This window comes from Heterodontus francisci, chromosome 18, assembly GCF_036365525.1.
Source record: "Heterodontus francisci isolate sHetFra1 chromosome 18, sHetFra1.hap1, whole genome shotgun sequence".
In the NCBI taxonomy this organism is placed as follows: domain Eukaryota; kingdom Metazoa; phylum Chordata; class Chondrichthyes; order Heterodontiformes; family Heterodontidae; genus Heterodontus; species Heterodontus francisci.
Genome location: NC_090388.1, coordinates 29,691,497 through 29,712,641, shown reverse-complemented (window position 1 = coordinate 29,712,641; position 21,145 = coordinate 29,691,497). Strand labels below are relative to the sequence as shown.

General features: G+C 41.2%; 1 protein-coding gene across 9 annotated transcripts in view; it reads left to right on the top strand.

Moving 5' to 3' along the window:
* Positions 1-11,321: 11,321 nt before the first annotated feature.
* ptprq (protein tyrosine phosphatase receptor type Q) overlaps positions 11,322-21,145 on the top strand; it is a 297,632-nt gene continuing 287,808 nt past the window's right edge. For 7 of the 9 annotated variants that reach the window (XR_010976839.1, XM_068050464.1, XM_068050466.1 and 4 more), the window contains exons 1-2: positions 11,322-11,477; positions 16,767-16,915. Coding sequence is in view for 8 of the 9 variants with exons in the window: in XM_068050464.1 (XP_067906565.1) it covers positions 16,850-16,915 (66 nt within the window). In the remaining variant the exon portion in view is untranslated. Of the gene's footprint in view, positions 11,478-16,577; positions 16,916-21,145 lie in introns of those variants that run through there. The other 2 variants (XM_068050461.1, XM_068050460.1) reach the window with 2 other exon arrangements.

Sequence of the window (21,145 nt, the reverse complement as noted above, 5' to 3'; positions counted from 1 at the left end):
ACAATTCTTATTATGATTCATTCATACTATTGCATCATGGCCTAGAAATTGGTTGATGCCCACCTAAATAAATGGGCGCCTAAGTATCAGTATGGCAGACAGCGTGTATGTTTCACACTGGAAGTGAACTGGCCACCATATTGGTGAAGGCAAAAAAAAAGGCATCTAGGGCCTGTTCTTGAAACCGGCATTGGTCCCCTTGCATATGCTATGCATATGCAAATAACTCCTGTTTCAAATCCCCTCCTTAAATTTGTCTGCCCTGAATCCTATCAGTGCCGGGCAACAGCTTTCAAGAATACTAAGTCGACATGTGCCCGAAAAGGGACCAGTGGAGGCTGCCACCAAAACGGTAAGGCTTTTAAAAAATGCTTAGCTGAATGTCAAACCAGGTGGAGCAGTAATGCTCCTTCTGGCTCCACAGCAGTGCCAAAGATCTTAGCCAGCCCCCTAGCTGCCTTCCCCTCTCACATGACCCAAAATTCAAGTTCTTTTTACCACCGAGCTGCCTGGGGCCACCCAGCAGATATCTGCAGCTCACCAGTCTTACGCAAATGAGGCCCAACGTCCAATATTGTGTGTGCCTTAGGCCCACCTGTTCTAGCGCAGGAAGCATTCTGGGGTGAACCAATTTCTAGGCCAATGGATCTTCAAATACACATTTCTGAACAGTAACTACATGCCTGCAATTGTTTTGTTAAATGCTTTACACTAAACATTTGTAAATTAACTAGAGAGTTAATTAATTTTTGTGATAACTTGTCAGCAGTGACAGTGATGTAAGTTATTTAATCAATAACATTTGTGTTAAGCTACTTCAGATATTTAGTAAAGATATGTTATACTTATCATTGTTTTGAGTACATGATAAATGTTCTTCTTTTGTGATACAAACATGGGTAAAAAATTTACTTATGCATTTCTTACTTTGTTCTGAGTATTTAGCACAAATTTGAAATTGTTTTGCCTTCTGATCATTTATGCCAGACAGTTAACTTGTATAGTTAGTCTACAAAATGATATTGTTTATAAATTGCTGGCATCATGAATTGTAAATTATAGTATAGCACAATTTATATTCTGAACTCACATTCAAACAATTATCAACATTCTTTGCTGAAAACTGGAAAATTGCAATAAATGATTGTGGCTTCGAAAGGTTCACTGTTAACTAAATTTATTTTCAACATTTCTTGAATTGACATGCTATAAAATAAGTACTTAATAGTGTTTTGCAAACTGACTATCAAGCAGGCACCACAGATAGCAAAAGGCTAAGCCTAATTACTGTATACTGCACAGCAATTACATTTTGAAAGCGGGTTATAATGCCAATATAAGAGAAAGAAAAGGAAATCTGGTGCCCTCATCAATAAATATGCACAAAAAGAAAAGGAAAGGTGAGTATACTGGATTAAGTACTGTACTCAAATGGAGAAATTATTTGAAATGAATCGCTTGTAATCATCAGATGCCCACCCAGTCATTTTTTCGTTGCAAAGCTTTCTGCCCACTCCTGAATTGGCAAGTCCTAGATATAGCCAAAGACACAAATCCATAATAATATACACTACCTAATTTTTACAAAAGGAAAACATTGTCAGCAAGTTACCAAATGGATCAAAATTGTAATGAAAAAACTGGCACAGACTGTTATTGAGTAAGGTCCAAGACAAGGTGGTCATTCTTGCATTTGCAATCTCCAAGCGAAGTTGTATGAAATAAGGGATTAAATGTCAGTTAATTCCCATGAGGTATGTATCATGCATACTTTCCTGTAAACCCCTCATTTCTACAAAAACAATGACTTCAAGCGTATTTATTGATCAATATGTGGCAATATATAGAACATAGTATGTATATAGTCATATGAATAAAATGACTGAGACCTCTTAGATTTAATATCAATTGCTATATTTGAAATATAAATTTAAAAATAACTGCTCTTTTAACCATTATTGAATTATACATAAATGCTACCTTAAGTGACAGATTGTCAAATAAAAGAAATTTATTAATATAACAGTTTAATGTATTGAGAGGCAAGTTCTCAATCTTATATCAATTCATATTTATTAAAATAAATATATACTTTGAATCTAGACAGGATGGACCTGTTTTGATTAACACCCTTTATGTCTCCTGGTTGTAACGCTCATTAGGTTAAATTAATTTTGGGTAATTTCAACTCAAAGGCATATGTTCATAACATAAACCATCCAATAGAGTGACATGACAGGGTCATTTTGTGAATTTGTGATCACATGCTGGGAGTGCAGGAAGTTGGGCACAAGTTCCCTATGATTTTCCGTATATTAAAATGAATGTAAAGAAAAATGTGGAGAATGTGTACTTGAACTCTTTAAATGTTTCCGTTTGGCAAAGCTCCACGTCAGGAATGTTGATTACCTGGCAATCTGACTCAGGCAACAATGATGACTGGTGATGGAAATGTCACCCTCCTTAGATATGTTACATTGTTGGAGGTAAAGCGGAGAAACCATATGTAGCATTAAACCACGTTACACCTGACGTGGAGCATTTGATATGAGATGCAAAAAATAGAAAACTACCTATTTTCTCCATTACTTACAATGATCACAATGATGAAAATGTAGTGTGCATATGTATACATAGACACTGCACAAACCTATTGGGTTAGTACCATACTTAATTAAGAAAGAACTTTGGACCGTAGTTTGCATTCCAATTTGACTACTCTGCTTTCAGTCATTTTGCTAAAATATTTTAGTTGCACCCTATCAAAGTAATATAGAATGAAAACAGTCTTGTATTTTCATGGGAATAAAGTAGTCATTTAAAATAAATTTCATGAAGGTTTATTGAAATGGATTGAAATTAAGGAAACATTAAAACTGAAAATTCCTTTCTTGTTCAGGTACACAAAACCCAGTTGCAATACTGTAATATAAAGGCCACAAAACTTAGTTGCATGTTGCCTCTTTTTGGCACTGTGGATGCCATTTTGGTTCCAGATGCCATTCGGTTAAATTAATTTGGGTAATTTCAACTCAAAGGCATATGATCATAACATAAACCGTCCAACAGAGTGACATGACAGGATCTTCTGGCGTGAGCTACACAGGATGTCATTTTGGTGAGGGCATTAGTACGGGTGCAGAGAGCATGCACCGGAGGTATGCAGAGTAGGCATATCTTGATGTCAATCAGCATGTTATGCTAATTTGACACCAGTGCAGCCTATTTGGAGCTCAACAATCTAGTTAACACCCTCTCTTAATCTTGCACAGATGAACATGCATTCAGCAGCAGGAAGGTTCCCCCACTAGTGCTATTTAAAAGTATCATCAACTACTTTCAAGTTAGTTGCTGATTCATTTCTACTGGCTTTTGTTATGTTTGTAGAATTATTTGGTTTTTACTATTATTTAAAGTTGCTGAAGTCCACAGGGACGGGTGTGACAGGTGCTGAAGGACTTGCTTCTGATGGCAAGGATTCTGCACAGACCACTTGCTCCGAGACATGGGTGCAATAGTTTGCATCCTCCTTAACAGAGAGAATGTGCATAGGTGATGCAGAGAAAGACAAGATGCTGGAAGATGGGGGAGAAGGACTCTCTGCAGGCCATATCCACCCAGGGTGTTCAGGGAGCAATTCTCCTATCTCCATCTCAGCGAGGAACATGTCAGATGTCACTGCTTCAATAAGGAGGTACTCATTGAAATCTGCCACCTGTTGCAACCACAACTGCAGCTTCACAACAGGGCGAGGACAGCATTGTCTGAAGCTCTAAAAGTGACTGCAGACATGAACTTTCCGGTGTCTGGCTGCTACCAGGCTGGAGAAGGGATTATTTGCCACATCTCCCACTTTGCTGTCCACAGTTGCATAAGGGACATGACTGAGGCTCTGCATTTCAAAAGAGCTAAATACATTTCATTCTTTCTTGCCAGAGAGAGGAGCAGTTGAAGTTAGCATGTATCTTTGTGAGAATTACAGGCTTTCACGTGGTGCAGGGTGCTTTTGACTGTGCACATGCACTTGTCAATTCTGCACCACAATCGGGAGGAATTCCACTCTCTCAACATCCAGCTGGTGTACAACCACACTCAGTGCTTCATGCAGGTCAATGTCCACTAAGAGAAGTGCCCAAACACCAGGAGGGAAATAGAAAGCAATGAAGGTGAACAAGGTAAAAGAGACAAACGAAAATCCTGTCGGAGAGAAGAGCAAAACTTCTTCGAGTTAGGCATTCCTAGTTCTGAAGAAGCGTCACTGACCTGAAACGTTAACTCTGCTTCTATCTCCATAGGTGCTGCCGGACCTGCTCAGTATTTCCAGCATTTCTTGTTTTTATTTCAATGTCCGCTATCCTGGCAGCAGTCATGATGCCTTCATTCTTCAGCAGTCTGCTGTACCATCTGCATTTGAGCCAGCATGATAAACCAAAGGGTGGTGGGGTGACCAGGGCTATCCACTTGAGTAAAAGCAAAATACAGCAGATGCTGGAAATCTGAAATAACAACAAGGAATGAAATGTCACTGACCTGAAATGTTAACTCTGCTTCACAGATGCTGCTACACCTGCTGAGTATTTCCAGTATTTCTTGTTTCTAGCTACTTAAGGCCTGGCTCCAGATGCTGTTGTGCAACTCACGCACACGTGAGCAGCATGCTGCCACACAAAATGTCATTGAGCAGCCCACTCGGGTGCTTAAACAACACTTCTGCTGCCTGGATCTCTCTGGAGGAGCATTGCAGTACTTAACAGAGCAAGTGTCAAGATTTGGCATGATCTGCTGCATGCTCCATAGCCTCACCATCATGAGGGCACAGCCTTTGCCACCAGGTATATGGTAAACAGCTGAGGAGAAGGAGGAGAGGAAGATGTTAGGAGACAAACAACACATTCCCTTTCTGGCTGGGTTATCCTTGATCGATTCATCTGACTGCGCTACTAGTGAACACAATTCCAGTGCCCCATTCACCAACAGTCCCACAATATACCTTCCCTCTGTTACTGAACATCACAACAAGCTCTTGGCCACAATGCTAAAACAAAAGACACCACAAAAGAAACATTCCAAACCAAAATTATGAACCAAGCCATTGAATATTCCACACAAAAGGCAACTAATCTCCCTTGTGCATTTCCTTGGTAACCATCTTCTGTGTGCCTTTGTCCGTTCTACCACAGTAGCTGCAGCATGGCTGGTGGAAGGCGGCTGACTTCCAGTGGGGGAAACTTCAGAAGGCCTTGCAGGATGACCTTGAGCAGCTTTGGCCCTAGAAGGCAAGGCTTTGGACTGTACTAGTTTGGCATGGGCGGCACCAGTCTGGGCTGGCTGGCTGACATGCAATAGCAGAGACACTGGAGGAGTGGCAGTGGTGGGAGGGCGAATACTGTCATCCTGAGAAAGGACAGCAGGTTTGTGCTCCATGGAGCCAGTGCCTCTCCCATGACGTGATGCCTCAGTAATCTTACCAATGTGTTGGAGGACAGGTTGCTGGACTGCTGTGACACCCTGCCAACTCCCTTGCACACTGGGATCTGCAGATATGATGGGAGCAGTCTGAGTTTGTGCAGCAGTAGCCAAACTTCTGCTTGTCCTGGAAGCTGAGATATCAGACTCTGTGTTATGGATGGGTCCACAACAATATTCCCTCCAATTGTTTCGTTGTTGGGCACAGCCTGTTCGTTTCAACGCCTGGCACCTTTAATTTATTTTGTCTGGTTGCACACGCATGTTATCTTAAACGGGATGATTTGTGAGCGGCCTGTGTGGTACCTTGCGGGTTGCTGTGCATTCATGCACACCCATACCTATAGAGAGAGCACTGGTCCACAAGTGTCTTCATGGAGTTGGCCACCACTTCCACACTGTAAAGAATGGTCACCAAGCTCTCCACAAAACCCTGTGTCAAGTTGGTGCCAGACTCCTCCATGCTCCTTGACATTGACCACAGGCTTTCTGGCCTGCCAATGCAACAAGCATTTCATTGCGCATATCCATCAGCCTTCTTCTGTCGGATGCCATATCAATGTCCTCATCTGAGTCCTCTGCAGCAGAACTCATGTGACCTTGCCCCCTGCTGTCCGACTCTCATCCTCTGCCCTGGCTGCAGGTCACTCATACTTGGGATGCAGATCCCACCTGTAATCTATCCTCTTAAGTATGTGCGTTATCAGTTTCTGAGCCGGTGGTTCTGAGTGTAAGACCGAGTGATGGCAGTTCCTCTTCATCACCATCTTCCTACTCTTCCACCTCATTCTATTCCATACTGCCTGGCCAGTTTGCAGTTCTTGGGTGTCTGAAAGGAGAAAGGTATAAGGGTAGGGTTCGGATCAGCGAGGGGTCGAAAGCAAGAGGTGCGTGCTTGTACCATCTAAAGCTTGTAAATCAGAAGATGTTGTGGGATGATGAGGAAGTGGGATTTGAGAAGGAGGATTAGGTATGAGCATATGGCCATCTTTGATGGTTGAATTCCTGCTGTTGGCCACAGCCTTAGTCATGACCCCTCAAATAATGGCAAGCACCATCTCCTTCACCGGAATAAAGACATGCAGCCATGCCTGTCCCCTGCCGGTTAGGAGCTGCTGTCTCTGGTTTTCAACACCAATCTTGCAAGAGAACGGCAAGTGTGTCAGTGAGTGTGTTGCAATGTGTTTGAGTAATGTGGTTGTCATGGTTGAATAGCTGGCAGTGTGTGCAAGCTGTGAGATGCAAGTGTGAGACTTGCAGCATGCTAAGTGTGTGAGGGTGAGGTAAAGCAGTAAATGCTAGGTATGAGTTGTGATTGATAGAGATTGTTGGTAGGTGAATGATGGGGGTGTGATGAATTGAGCAGTGTCTGAGGCTGGTGGTTCAGTTGGTAGAATATGGCATTGGAAGATGCATTTACTGATCTTGACCACTTGTGCAAGTTTATTGAACTTTTTGTGGCACTGCATCCAGCTCCTAGGGGCATGACTACTGGTATTGACTGTGACAGCTATATGATATCATTGCCTTCACAATTTCTGTCTGGAGGGTTTCTTGGCTGTCTGTCCTCTCCAACTCTTGCACCAAGGGTCCAAGTGCAGTATCTGAGAACACAAGAGCATGGTTTCTCCACTGTTGCACCATTAGTCACTCTTCTTGCGGGTCAGGCACTCTTTCCCAGCCACTTAAAGCACTTGCTTCAGCCAGAATGTACCTCACCTTTAAAAGGTGCAGGCTGGCTTTAAAATCGTGCTAACCTTGCACAAGCCTGCAGAGACATGCAGCCACTCAACTCTGCATTTAGTGCTGGCTGCATGCTACAACCATTTAAATACAATCATCTGAAGAGACGGGCATGGGTTAATTGCACATCACGATCCCACATGCGATTTTTGGGCGCTATCCAATTTTGCCCTGAAATGTCTTCAGAAACACTGGCACTGAGTAAGAAAACATTCAGGGGGATGTTGTTGATATGACAGTGACATGCAAGGCCTTGTCCACATAAGGATAATTATGAACAGTATAAATAACCAAAGCTTACACTCCTACACTTTCCTCTTATTAAACTCCTGTCAGTTCACTATTTTTCTAAACAAGCATTGCTTGCTGAATTTAAAACGAATGTAGTTCTTTCCCAACACTAAACCTTTTTTTATGTGTACAGATATGAATCTCTCAACTTTCCCATCTAGGTTGTATCTGAAGCACTAATGGTGCCAGAATTTGCTGAAATCTTGCATTAACGCAGTGCACCATTATTCAAATATAATAGTTCCAAGAAATAATGAGGCAAGTCAGTTACACCATTAATAATAATAATAAAAACAAGAAATGCTGGAAATACTCAGCATTTGTGGAGAGAGAAGCAGAGTTAATGTTTCAGGTCAGTGACCTTTCATTAGAACTGGTCAAGCTTTGGCTGAAAGGTCACTTCTCTCTCCACAGATGCTGCCTGACCTGCTGAGTACTTCCAGTATTTCTTGTTTTTATTTCAGATTTCCAGCATCTGCAGTATTTTGCTTTTATTTCAGTTATATCATTAGTTGTGGTGTGGCAAAATTTGCAAGGTTATTTGTTGCAAGTTGATACACTTGCCTAAGCGAAGTGCACCTAGAGAGAAAATAGAAAATAGGTTAGGTGAGTTTGTGTGCACGATGTGCAGGCATTGAAGTGATTTTGCAGGCATTTTTTCTTCAGAAAAGGCCTGAACTTGTAAAATTCATCAACAGTCCACTTTGTAAAGGCTATTTCACCAGCAACAGACTCCTATGACTTTAATAAATGCAAAATACTGCAGATGCTGGAAATCTGAAACAAAAACAAAAAGTCATGGAAATACTCAGCAGGTCTGGCAGCATCTGTGGAGAGAAGCAAAGTTAATGTTTCAGGTCTGTGACCTTTCATTAGAACTGATCAAGCTTTGGCTGGAAGGTCACTTCTCTCTCCACAGATGCTGCCTGACCTGCTGAGTATTTCCAGCACTTTTTGTTCCTATGACTTTAAATTGCCTTTGGGTTCTGTGCCAAGAAAACAAACGTATCTCAATCCAATACACCTGACCATCTGTCCCTCTACAAATATTGAATTAAATGAACAACAGCTTTTTTGCTCAAGCCATTCTTTAAAAGAACTGTAAGGCAGACAGACAACCTTGGATTATTTTCTGTTTTTGAGTAAAATTCTGAGTTCTGAATTACATCCCAGATGATGGCTTACTTTGCCCATCTTGCTCAGGCTGTTTTAATTGTTCCAGCACTGGTTGACAACTGTGGCACAACTGACGTGACACTCATCTCCCCAACCCATTCCTTCTTTGCTCACATTGAAATGGAGCCCTCACCCTTGGAGCCCACAACAGCCAGTCTCGCCAAAGCTTGACCCCCTCAAAGTTATGTACCTGAATCTATATGTCTTCATGTGACATATCTCTGGAAAGGGGAATGTGCAGATACTTTTTACAGCATTGCATAAAGTTGTTTTTTTAACTGAAATTAACTTTTTAAACCAGTTTAAGATGATTTCAGAATATTTACCTTACAGTACCAAGTCTCAATCTGATATATGGCATTGATTCTCAGCTTGGGCTGTAGGATAAGCCATTGGTTGCACCCTGGACAGTGTCTCTCATTCATAACTGAGATTGCTGCACCATAGTTGGATTGATAGTTAGGAAATTGCTGCACTTGCACCCTAAACTGATGTAAACTTGCTGCAGAATGTTGGAGCGGGTGCTTAATGATGTAAGGACCCTTTTAATGACAAGATTTATCCTCCTGCAATGCCAATCTCAGAGGCCCAGAAAGAGAACAATTGAAAATGTGGAGTCTCATTCATACAGGCAGTAAATTGTTCTTAGAGGTTTTTAAAATGTAAAATGTTATTTTTCCCTTCTTTTCCATTCTGTCTCTTTTATAATCTTCTTAATTCAATCTTTCTTTCCCGCTCCTACGCTCCTATTTCTCTTTCTGTATCTAATATGACTCCTAATTTACTCAATTTCCTTTTCCATTGCTCCTCTGCTTATTTCTCTTGCTTTAAATTTAATTGGTTAAGAAGAAAGACTGAAGGAGCCATTGTTCTTTTTGACATATATTAATAACCTGGACTTGAGTATACAGGGCATAATTTCAAAGCTTGTAAATGACACAGAACTCAGAAATTTAGTAAACAGTGTTGAGGGTAGTAACAGACTTCGGGGGGGGGGGGGGGGTGGCGGAGCAGGGGGTGGCATCGACAGATTGGTGAAATGGACAGACACAGGCCAGATGAAATTTAATGCAGAGAAGTGGGAAGTGATTTATTTTGGTAGGAAGAAAGAGGAGAGGCAATATAAACTGAAGGGTACAACTTTAAAGGGGTACAGGAACTTACAGATCTGGGTGTGTATGTACACAAGTCTTTGAAGTTGGCAGGGAAAGTTGAGAAGATTGTTAAAAAGACATGCAGGATCCTAGGCTTTATAAGTAGAGGCATAGAATACAAAAGCAAGAGAGTTATGCTAAAATAAAAGCAAAATACTGCAGATGCTGGAAATCTGAAATAATAACAGAAAGTGCTGGAAATACTCAGCAGGTCTGGCAGCATCTGTGAAGAGAGAAGCAGAGTTAACGTTTCAGGTCTGTGACCTTTCATCAGAAGTTATGCTAAACATTTAGAAAACACAGGTTAAGTCCAGCTGGAGTATTGTATCCAGTTCTGGCCACCACACTTTTGGAAGGATGTCAAGACATTAAAAAGGGTGCAGAGGGGACTTACGAGAACATTACCAAGGATGAAAACTTCAGTTATGTAGAGAGACTAAATAAACTGGGGTTGTTACTTTTACAGCAGAGAAGATTAGGCATGTTCAAAATCATGAAGTGTTCTGATGGAGTAAATAAGGAGAAACTATTTCCAGTGGCAGAAGCCTCGGTAACCAGGGAACACAAATTTAAGGTAATTGGCAAAACAGACAGCGGTGAGAGGATAATTTTTTTTGACAGTGCATTGTTGTGGTCTGGTATGCACTGCTTGTGAAGGGGCAGAGGCAGATTCAATAACATTCAAAGGGGAAATTGGATAAATACTCGAAGCGGAAAACATTGTAGGGGTACGGGTAAGGAGCAGGTGAGTGGCACCAATTTTCTGAGCTCTTTCAAAGAGCCAGCACAGGCATTATGGGCCGAATGGCCGCCTTCTGGTTGTATCATTCTATGATAGACTTTTGGTCCCATCATTCACCAAGGTCCCAGATGCCCTGCTGTCCTCATCATTATCTGCTCGCATTTCCAGCAAGTTGCGGCACAAATTTTTTTCCAGCTGAAGGGTGCCGAAGAAAAACAGAACAAACCTAGCCTGCCCCACTTCAGCAAATTCTGGGCTATTTAATGTGCTTTAATCGTTGTGCATTATTGAAATGAAGGATCTAACTTCAAACGGACAAGACATAATCTAATACTTTGCTTTATTTATATTGTAGAATTCAATAGTTCGCATAATTAGCATTTAAAATTCTAACAGTGCTTGCACACAGTAGGAATATGACATGAATAGAATGAAAAAAGCGTTGATCATACTGTGGGAACAATAACTGAATGGACACGCACTGTTTTGGGAGCAAGGTTTTTCAATGCAAGTTAACAAAGAGGTGGCGGACTGGGGGTGAAGTTTTTGCAGAGCCAGCCTGAGAAAGCAGCAAGTGTCTGCAGCCAATTTCCTGGATGCTCTGTCCGAGCCTCTTGCGCCGCTGCTGTCAATCAAACCCTGCTCGAGCACCACCCCCCCCCCCCCCCCCGCCCACCCCAAGGCTGTCAGAGACCGTCCCCATGGCAACATCATCCTTGCGGAACAAAGGGAAAAGGGTCAGCAATGGCCCGAACAGATTCAGACAGAGGGATAGAGGCTGTGGTTTTATTTGTCTGGAAGCAAAAACTAAGAAAGGACCGAAAGCAGGAGAACAGAACCGAAACAGCGCGTGGGAAAGCGCGGTAAATTTAAGATAACACGCTCTCTCCGGCAGTGAACTGCGGGTAATTCCATCATCTCTTTTATTCTTCCAGTTTGGAATTACGCGCTCATAAATCCTCGAGGTTAATAATGAAAACTTGTTTACAGATACGTCTTGGTAGATCTGCGAACAGTTGTAAAAATGCATCTTTTTCTATGCTCATTTTTTAAATAAGGGCGAAATATAGAACAGCAATACGCTGCATATTATTTCCCAACGTTTTACAAGTTCATATATGGTTTAGGCATAAAACTACTGATCTCTTCTAACTATTCAATATGACCTTAATGTGAAATGCACTTAATGTTGTTTTCAATTGCATATCATGACATTAAACCTGGTTTGAAAGTATCCACGATGCCTCTTGGACCTTGGATCTATTTTAAACCTTTCTCAAGTAAATTCAGGTGTCCAGAGAATAAGGGCAGTTACCTGTGTTCTCTTAGCAATTGCATTTGGACTGCTGGAAGAAGTGCCTTGCTCACGTGTCTTGGGTTGCAGCCATGTAGTGTAAACGGGGGTACTAATTCGGCAGCTGTGGTTTCAGTTCAGTAGTTACATAATAAATGCAGATATTAATGCCTGAAAACCTCTGTAAAAAAAAAAGTGAGCAAGTGAAAATGCTCCCTGTTATTTATTTAATCTTTTTCTTCTCTTGACAAGGATTGGTTCAAACGTGCCAGTTATAAGAGATAGAAGATTTATAAGTTTAAGGGGGTGGCTTTTGTAATGGGTCAGAGTACAAATTTGCTTTTTCATAAATTGCACATGATTGCCATTGAGCACATCTATAAAATTATCTTCAGTTTCTATTCATGCATGCTGTGTAATTATTGTTCCACTGAGGATATGCAACAAATATCTAAATACCTTAAATTATGCTGATCCAAGAAATTATAAGCAGGTGTGTGAATGCAATTTGATACATGTGTAGAGGCTGCAGTTTAACAAATCATTCAAAAGCAGGTATGATGAAATAAATCATTATCAAGGGGTGTAAATTATGTGTACCTGCAAACCATGGTGGATAATACTAACAGCCAGAAAACTACAAATAAACAAACCATTTTTTAGCATTTTGCTATTCAGCTAGTACTGAATTTGGTTCTCTGAATAGCTTGAAAAATATTTAATTATTCTTGTGTACAATCTAATAATCCCTGGCCTTGTCACTTTTCAGGATTTTTTGACCATTTTCCATAACAGGAATTGGGACAAGGAGTTTTATTTATTGTTAATCTTTTAAAAGTAATATGTATTTTCATGAGGTTTTTGTATAAAAGGTTCTTCAACAAAGGGTAGTTATTATGTAAACAGAAGTTGTTTTTCCCAGAGACTAAGCCGTTTGTTAGCTTGTCTGGGTAATCAGAAAGTTCATAACACTCTTTGGTCCATAGCTTGCTATAAGAGTGAATCTAACAGTATCTGCCAGTAGCTAGACTTACCCTTGCACGTTTGGGTCTTTAATCTTTTTACGTGGCAAGTTTCTGTAAGTAACTGGAAGCAGGGCAAAAGTAACAGTCATTTGGACAAATGATTGATTAATTAAAGAACGCCAACACAGATTTGTTAAAAGCAATAAAAACAAGAAATGCTGGAACCACTCAGCAGGTCTGGCAGCATCTGTGGAAAAAGAAAAGCAAATCGTGTTTAACTAACTTGATTGAGTTTTTTGATGAGGTAACAGAGACGGTCAATGAGATTAATGAGGTTGATGTGGTGTACATAAACTTCCAAAACATTTGATAAAGTGCCTCATAACAGGCTTGTCAGCAAAGTTAGAGCCCATGGAATAAAAGGGACAGTAGCAGCTTGGCTATGAAATTGGCTGAGTGACAGGAAACAGAGTGTAGTGGTGAATGCTTTTCCTGATAAATATTAATGACCTAAACTTGGGTGTACAGGGCACAATTTCAAAATTTGTGGATGACACAAAGTTTGGAAGTATTGTGAGCTGTGAGGAAGACAGTGATATACTTCAAGAGGACATAGACAGGTTGGTGGAATGGGCAGACAAGTGACAGATGAAATTTAATACAGAGAAATGTGAGGTGATTCATTTTGGTGGGAAGAATGAGGAGAGACAATATAAAATAAAGGGTACAGTTCTAAAGGGGATGCTGGAGCAGAGGGACCCTGGGGTTTATATGCACAAATCATTGAAGGTGGCAGGGCAGGTTGAGAAAGCAGTTAATAAAGCATATGGGATCCTGGGCTTTATAAGTAGGTGCATAGAGTACAAAAGCAAGGAGGATATAAATACAATCTATAAAAACATTGGTTCAGCCTCAGCTAGAGTATTGTATCCAGTTCTGGGCAACACACTTCAGGAAGGATATAAAGGGTTACAGAGGGTGCAGAAAAAAAATCTTGAGAATGGTTCCAGGGATGAGGAACTTCAGTTACATGGTTAGATTGGAAAAGCTGGGGGTTTCTCCCTGGAGAAGAGATTAAAAGGAAATTTGATAGAGGTGTTCAAATGATGAGAGGTCTGGATAGGAGTAGATAGGGAGAAACCTCCCATTGGCGGACTGATGGAGAGCCAGAGGGCACTGATTTAAGGTGAATCACAAACGAAGTTATAGCAACATGAAGAAAAAGTTTTTTACTTAGCCAGTGGTTAGGATCTGGAATGCACTGTCTACGAGTGTGGTGCAGGCAGATTCAATCGAGGCATTCAAAAGAGACCTGGATAATTATCTGAAAAGAAAAAAATTTCAGGGCTATGGGAAAAAGGCAGGGGAATAGGACTAGGTGAGTGGTTCAGTGAGTGGCAGGGGAATAGGACTAGGTGAGCCAGCATGGACATGACGGGCCGAATGACCTCCTTCTATGCAGTAATAATTCTGTGATTCTAAGTATGAGCTGATAATGTGAGGGAAACAGGGCATCTGGGTCCTGAATGTACAAGACAAGCAACTGTGTATCTCCTTAACCAGTCTGATTGAAAGAATGTGCAATTAACAATGCAACGACTAAAAAGGAAGTGTAAATTAGAGTGGGAGAACTCAATGCCAAATCAGGTACAGAAAGAGAAATGACGAGAGGAAAAGAAAGATTGGACTAAAAAAGAGAAAAAAGTGACAGAAAGGAAAAGCAAAAATGCTAACTTTTTTTTTACATATTTAAAATCTCCATTAAAACCTGAAGGAATGAGACTGCACACTTGTAATAATTAATTCCAGTGCTAGAGAGATTGTCAGTAATTAACACTTATCACATTGTTAAAAGGATACTTGGACTGAAATGGACAAGACTTGACTTTCTGTGGCGAGTTTAGTTCATATATACCTTGCACGTACAGCAACTTCACACCATTCAATGCATTTCAATGGAGAGCCAGACAGTGTAATGCTGGTAGAGTGACGCAACAGACAGCAGCTTTCGGATTTCTAGTTTTAAAGCTAATTTTCCCCATGTCTGAAGTCGCTGTAGCATTTGCACATAAATAACAGCGACACCATTGGCATTGCGATTAGTTTGACAGCGAATTATGGTCCATTGTCTTGGAAAACTATTTGATAGCTGTCTGTGAAGTTGGGGATATGAAGAGAGACACAAACACCCAAGGAATAATGTAGTTTGTCTAGAGCAGAGTCACTGAGGCAGAAAGGGTCCAGAAAAAGCAAATATAAAAACAAGAATGCAGAGGAATGAGCTAGCTTAAGTGAAGCAAGACGACCCACTGAACCAGGGTAGCATAATATGTTCATTATTTTTATTTTATTGCATGAAGATAAGTTGTGTCGTTTGCAGTAAGTGAATTTAATCCTAACTATTATTCTGCACAACTATTTAAAGCAAGTTAACAACTTAAATAAAAATTTGTCGAATCTAATGTCAATTCGATCTACTGTTTGAGAGGTTAAAGCAATACATGTGTAAAAGACACGGGTTTCTAGCTCACATCAAAAGTGGGTTCAGTTTTTAGACTCTTGGCTCTCATTATTATACATGTAGATATGGGACAGTGTGAATCAACTATCATCATTCAGGTCACTCATGGGAGCGAGTAACACTGCTAAACCTGAGCTATCTATGGCATACCCAAATTACTAACATCAATCATTTCCAATTCTGTAAGATTCACAAATAAATGCATTGAACAAATGTCTATATTGTTGATAATAAATGTGAATTGGAATGTTATAGTTCATCAATCAGAAGCAATGTTAGTAAAGGAAGATGGTAGAAAATTAATCAAATGGAGAACTATTAATGCTACTAATTAGAATTGTCTCCATTGGGGGCTAGATAATTCTAGTGGATTAGCACAGTTTCCTTTTACCTCTGGGGCCTGGGTTTGAGTCCAGTTGAGACTGATGGGATGGAAGCTCCTCCTGAAGGATTAAGGAAGAGTTGGCAATCTTAACTCAGATTCCGGAATAGTTTCATTGTGCAAAATTGCCCATAATTTGTACTTCAGATTGCAGTGCCAGATTGTAACTGTTGACAAAAGCAAAATCAGTCAGCCAGCTGTTCACAGATGCACCAAGCAACTGGCAGATGTATTGTTTAGAAGAGGTAGCATATTCCTCACATTTCCTGCAGACTGGGTACAGAACTTTTCTTGGGTGGCAGAGTTCAACTTGACACTCATGTACAGTCCTGACTATTGAGTTTGGCCACCATTTCTTGTTAGGCAAGTGCACACCCCTTTCCATTATGGAGGGTGCCTTGGAATGCCAAAAAGGCACCCCTTCTCAGACCCACCTCATGCAGAAGCACAGCTGTTTTGTGAACCATCAAGCAGGGGATCTGGTGTTACACTGCTTTTGCAGCAATTCACCATTTGCTTCATTCATTCTCCACACTGGGTTTGCTTGACACTTGTTCCACCCCCTCTGCCCAGCCTTGATAAGTGCTGACAAATATTTAAAATCTAATTTGAATCTTTATAAAGGATGAACAATATTTGTCTTCATATGCAGCCACTTAACTTAATGTGGGCACATTCTTAAAAATTTGACCGATTAGCCAGATTTTCCACATGTTGCATTAGGCTAGCTATTGGCGCAGAGTTCTGCTTGGCGTAGATATGTTAATTATTCTAATGACCTGACCTTGTAAAATAGCATGCAGTTATCTCAGTGTGCTGTCAGCTAGCTTTACACTGGCTGCCAAACTTTCCTGTCATAAATTTTGTTGTGAGCGCAGAATTGGGGCTATGTTGTAGATTTGGTGTAATTCTGAGAAAGAGCTACGCATCTCCATTGCATTTTTGTCTGATCATTATGAACTTTTGTGAGTTTCTGACTAGGAAAATAATCTCTTTTAAGCAGTTACTGATGACTCATTCTTTTTTGTTTAGCTTTGATTAATTTTTTACGGCATGTTCCTGGAGTAGAGGTGCATTTTCTGCAAACTGTGTACTTAAATATTAAATGGAGCAGAATGCAAGAAGTTCTACACATGGACAGAACTATTTTGTTTTTTCTTATTATAAAATATGCTTTTCAGGTAAGAATATATGTACTATTGAACTATAAAAGAATCTTTACTATATAATAAAATGATTGTAGTATGTAGTAAGTGGACTGAAATATTTTCATAATAATTGTTTAACTGTTCATTTGGTTATTTATGCTTTCCATTATGCTGCTGTGCATTTGTGGGGGATATAAAAAAATCTGCAGAAGAAAGATTATGCCTATCCATGATCATTACTCATAATTAAACATTCAAATATGTAAGACAAATACTGGTTAAACCTAGCAATTAATTAACCATTTAATGGACAGACATACCGTAACAAAATAATGTAATAGATGGGAAAGTAAGCATTTTGGGAAATATTGAAATTCAGACCTTTATTGCTTCTGGAAAGCGCTAGAAATAGATTATGGAGAAAAATTGCAGAATAACCGCATTGAAAAGCTTTCTGGTAAATATCTGTACACCATTGTGCAATCAGACAAACTAAATAAAAATATTAAGCAAGTGCCAGGCAATGACCATCGCAAACAAGAGAGAATCTAACCATTTCCCCTTGACATTCAATGGCATTACCATCGCTGAATCCCCCATTATCAACATCCTGTGGGTTACAATTGACCAGGAACTGAACTGGACTAGACGTATAAATACCGTGGCTACAAGAACAGGTCAGAAGCTAGGAATTCTGCGGCAAGTAACTCCCCTCCTGTCTCCCCAAAGCCTGTCCACCATCTACAAGGCACAAGTCAGGAGTGTTATGGAATACTCTCCACTTGCCTGGGTGGGTGCAGCTCCAACAACACTCAAGAAGCTCGACACCATCCAGGACAAAGCAACCCACTTGATTGTTACCCCATTCATCACCTTCAACATTCACTCGCTTTGCCACCGATGCACAGTGGCAGCAGTGTACACCGTATACAAAATGCACTGCAGCAACTCACCAAGGCTCCTTCAACAGTACCTTCCAAACCCACGACCTCTAACACTTCGAAGGACAAGGGCAGCAGATGCATGGGAACACCACCACCTGCAAGTTCCCCTCCAAGTCACACACCATCCTGACTTGGAACTATCTCAACGTTCCTTCACTTTCGCTGGGTCAAAATCCTGGAACTCCCTTCCTAATAGCACTGTAGGTGTACCTACATGACCAGGGCTGCAGTGGTTCAAGAAGGCAGCTCACCACCACCTTCTCAAGGGCAATTAGGGATGGTCAATAAGTGCTGGCCATATCCCACGAATGAATATAAAAAGCAGTAAGTTAAAGCTCTCAGCTATTCAATAACAAGGAATGAGTTTGGCTTTCAAAGTTTGCTTATGATAAAGCAAATATATAGGCTTAAGTTGGATTAAAATATGTATTTAAATGTTAAAAAAGTAGTTTCTGCTTTGGATGCGTTTGGGAAACTGGGTGCAAATTGTGCTTGAAATTGCACTGTTATTCCAAAGTGTAAGTGCAAGTTTCTATCCAAGCACATCTGTACAATCAGAAATGTAGGGCTGGATTTTTGGCCCCTGCTTGGGCCGGCTTCAGAGACAGGTGGGAGCTGAAAGTAGCTTCCCCGGCTGCATGCCAATTCCTCGGCTCCATCATGCCTCCAGGCCATTTTTGCAGAGGCGGGATTGGGAGTTGGCATGGCTGCCCATCCACACGTGGCGGGCAGCTGATCAGGCCTCATTAAAAGCTAAATTGAGGCCAATTAAAGGAGTCCGACTGGAATTTTCTAGTCGACCTCTCGGCTCCTGCAGGCGGTGGGGCCAGTTTAAGTGCCTGGAGGCTGGCACCTTGAGGTAGGCCGAGGGGCCAGCACTCCAAGCAGTCTTAGAGACCCTCACTGCCTGCCGGGATGCAGGAGCAGCTGCGGGCCACCCTGCAGAGGGTTTCTCTCCTGACAGTGGTGGCCTGGCTGCTGAACCTATAAAAAGGTTGGAGAGAGGGCACCTCCATCATGAAGTGCTTTCTCTCTTATTTACCTTTCATTGTAGCCTGCTGCTGCTTTCAAGCCGGAAGGCCTTTGATTGGCCCTCCAGTTTTGAGAGTCCACCCACCCTCCTTAATTGGATGGCGAGCCCAGTCCTGACTGCCCCGGGGAAAATCATAGGTGAGTGAATGTTTCTTCCCCTGGGGATGGGTGCGGGACCCCGAAACATTCCTGACCTCTGTTTCCTGCCCTCCCCCGAGATGTAGCCCATAAAAATATAGCCCATAAAGTTTTCCACGAGCTAGGGCAATTGGTCAGCATTATAGAAAGTATACTTTGCATTAAAAAATATTCTTGATGTATTTAATACTGATAAACTGACGTAGCTTTAGAAATACAGCTGGAAATGAGCTTATTAGAAAAAAAATAAGCATTTTTAATAAGACTGTCTGGACCTCCACCAACTGAAAATGACTCAAGGAAATGTATACTGAATAATTTACTACTTTCATTGGTGTACATTCATCAGCAAATTAAACCTCTAAAATGTGCTTACTAGTGCCTAAAAAAAAAAGCTCAGTTTGAAGAGCCTCCTTGAACAGACAAAATTGGGAGAAACTCGCTATGTTCATTATTTTGATCTTAGGCTATATGTAGTTTTCTGGGTGGGGATTGATTACAGCACAGTGTTTATTAAATCAACATTAAAGATCACGAAAGCGTTGATTTACGCTTGAAACAATTTTCAGTTAAAATTCCGCATTCTTTTTGCGCTGGCTTGGCTGATTTCAGCTGGATTGTGTTGATAAAACCAATGCAAGCTAGCAGAAAGACTAAGCCAAAATCTCTTTTTGTACCAGAAGTGGTTTGATTATATTACAGAAGCTGAGGTTTGTTGTACCCTTTCTGTACCAAATCCAAAATGACGCTAATTTACATTTTTGTTTAAGTCGTGTATCAGAGTCAAAATTATTTTCTTAAATCGCAATCCTTAGAGAAGATGATTGAAATTATTACAAAGTAATGTTAAACTATAAATGTTATTAAAATGTATGCATTGCGCTAGAAAACACTTCTTATTGCAATGCAGAATTAGTCATTGACCTACCTCAAACATTATTCAAATATTAAAGTATACTTAGTTGTCAGTAATAGGAGAACTAGAATAGGAGGAGAGAGAGCTCATAATCAGTTTGCAATCAGAATGAATCATTTATGTTAGTCTTTTCTTGTCATTTGTATGTGTGGAAATTAATTACTAGTTGCACCTGCTGAGTTTAAAAAATACAAATTTATTTTTATTATCAATTTCCTTATAATATCCTAGATAATAACTTGTGAACTTCTTGGCCATCCACAGTGCAGCTCAAAGATCAAACTTCATGAAGCACATTTCTTGTGGGATAGTAGAGATAATGCAATTTATTTTAACAAAGTGATGTGAAATGATCCACTCTGCTTCTAAATTAAGTAATCACAAAAGGGCAACTATAAATGGCGAGTTTAATTGATGGATAGTCCTGGAACTGGAAACTGGAGCCTTTGAGTAGCAGCCCTGGCTTAATGGTAGCACTCCAGTCAGAGAGTATTGTGTTCAAACCCATTGAATGTTTATTCCTCAACCAGCATCACTAAAAAGTTATCTGATCATTTCTCTTATTGCTGTTTGTGGGACCTTGCCTGGTAAAAATTGGCTTTTGCATTTCTCTACAACACTAGTGATTACACTTCAAAAGTACTTCATTGGCGGGATTTTACTCTTGGTGGACGGGAGCCGTCCACCGACTGAAAAGTCGGTGGTGAACTTGCTTTCGCCTAGCCTGGGGATCCGACCCACATTTTGCGGGTCCCTGGACTTTAATTGTTCTAAGGCGGGACTTCTACCCCCTTGAGGCAGGAAGCCCCACCTATTAGAGCTGCCAGCCAATCAGTGGGCTGGCAGCTCTCTGTCCAGCAGTGCCACAGGGACTGGTGGCCACTGCTCGGACTGCAGTCCAGCTTCATGAGGAAGATGTCGGGGAGCCCCGGAACACAGGTAAGTTTACGTTGCCTCGCCAGGGGCAAGGATGATCAATTGGGGGGACGGGGGGCATGTTGGGGGTGGTTGGGGCAGCGGGGGCAGCCCTCCGTTGGGCACAAGGTGTCCGATCATGAGGGCTCGCCTCCCCCGGCCGTCAGAGCAGGCGGCTTTTCTTGGGCCTGGCCGCCTGACCAGCCACAGGTAAAATCCTGGTGGCGGCGGCCTGGGGCCCTTAAGTGGCCGATAAGTGGCCACTTAAGGGTCTTGATTGGCCTGGGCCGGGCAGGCGGAAAGTGGCGGCGGAGGTGG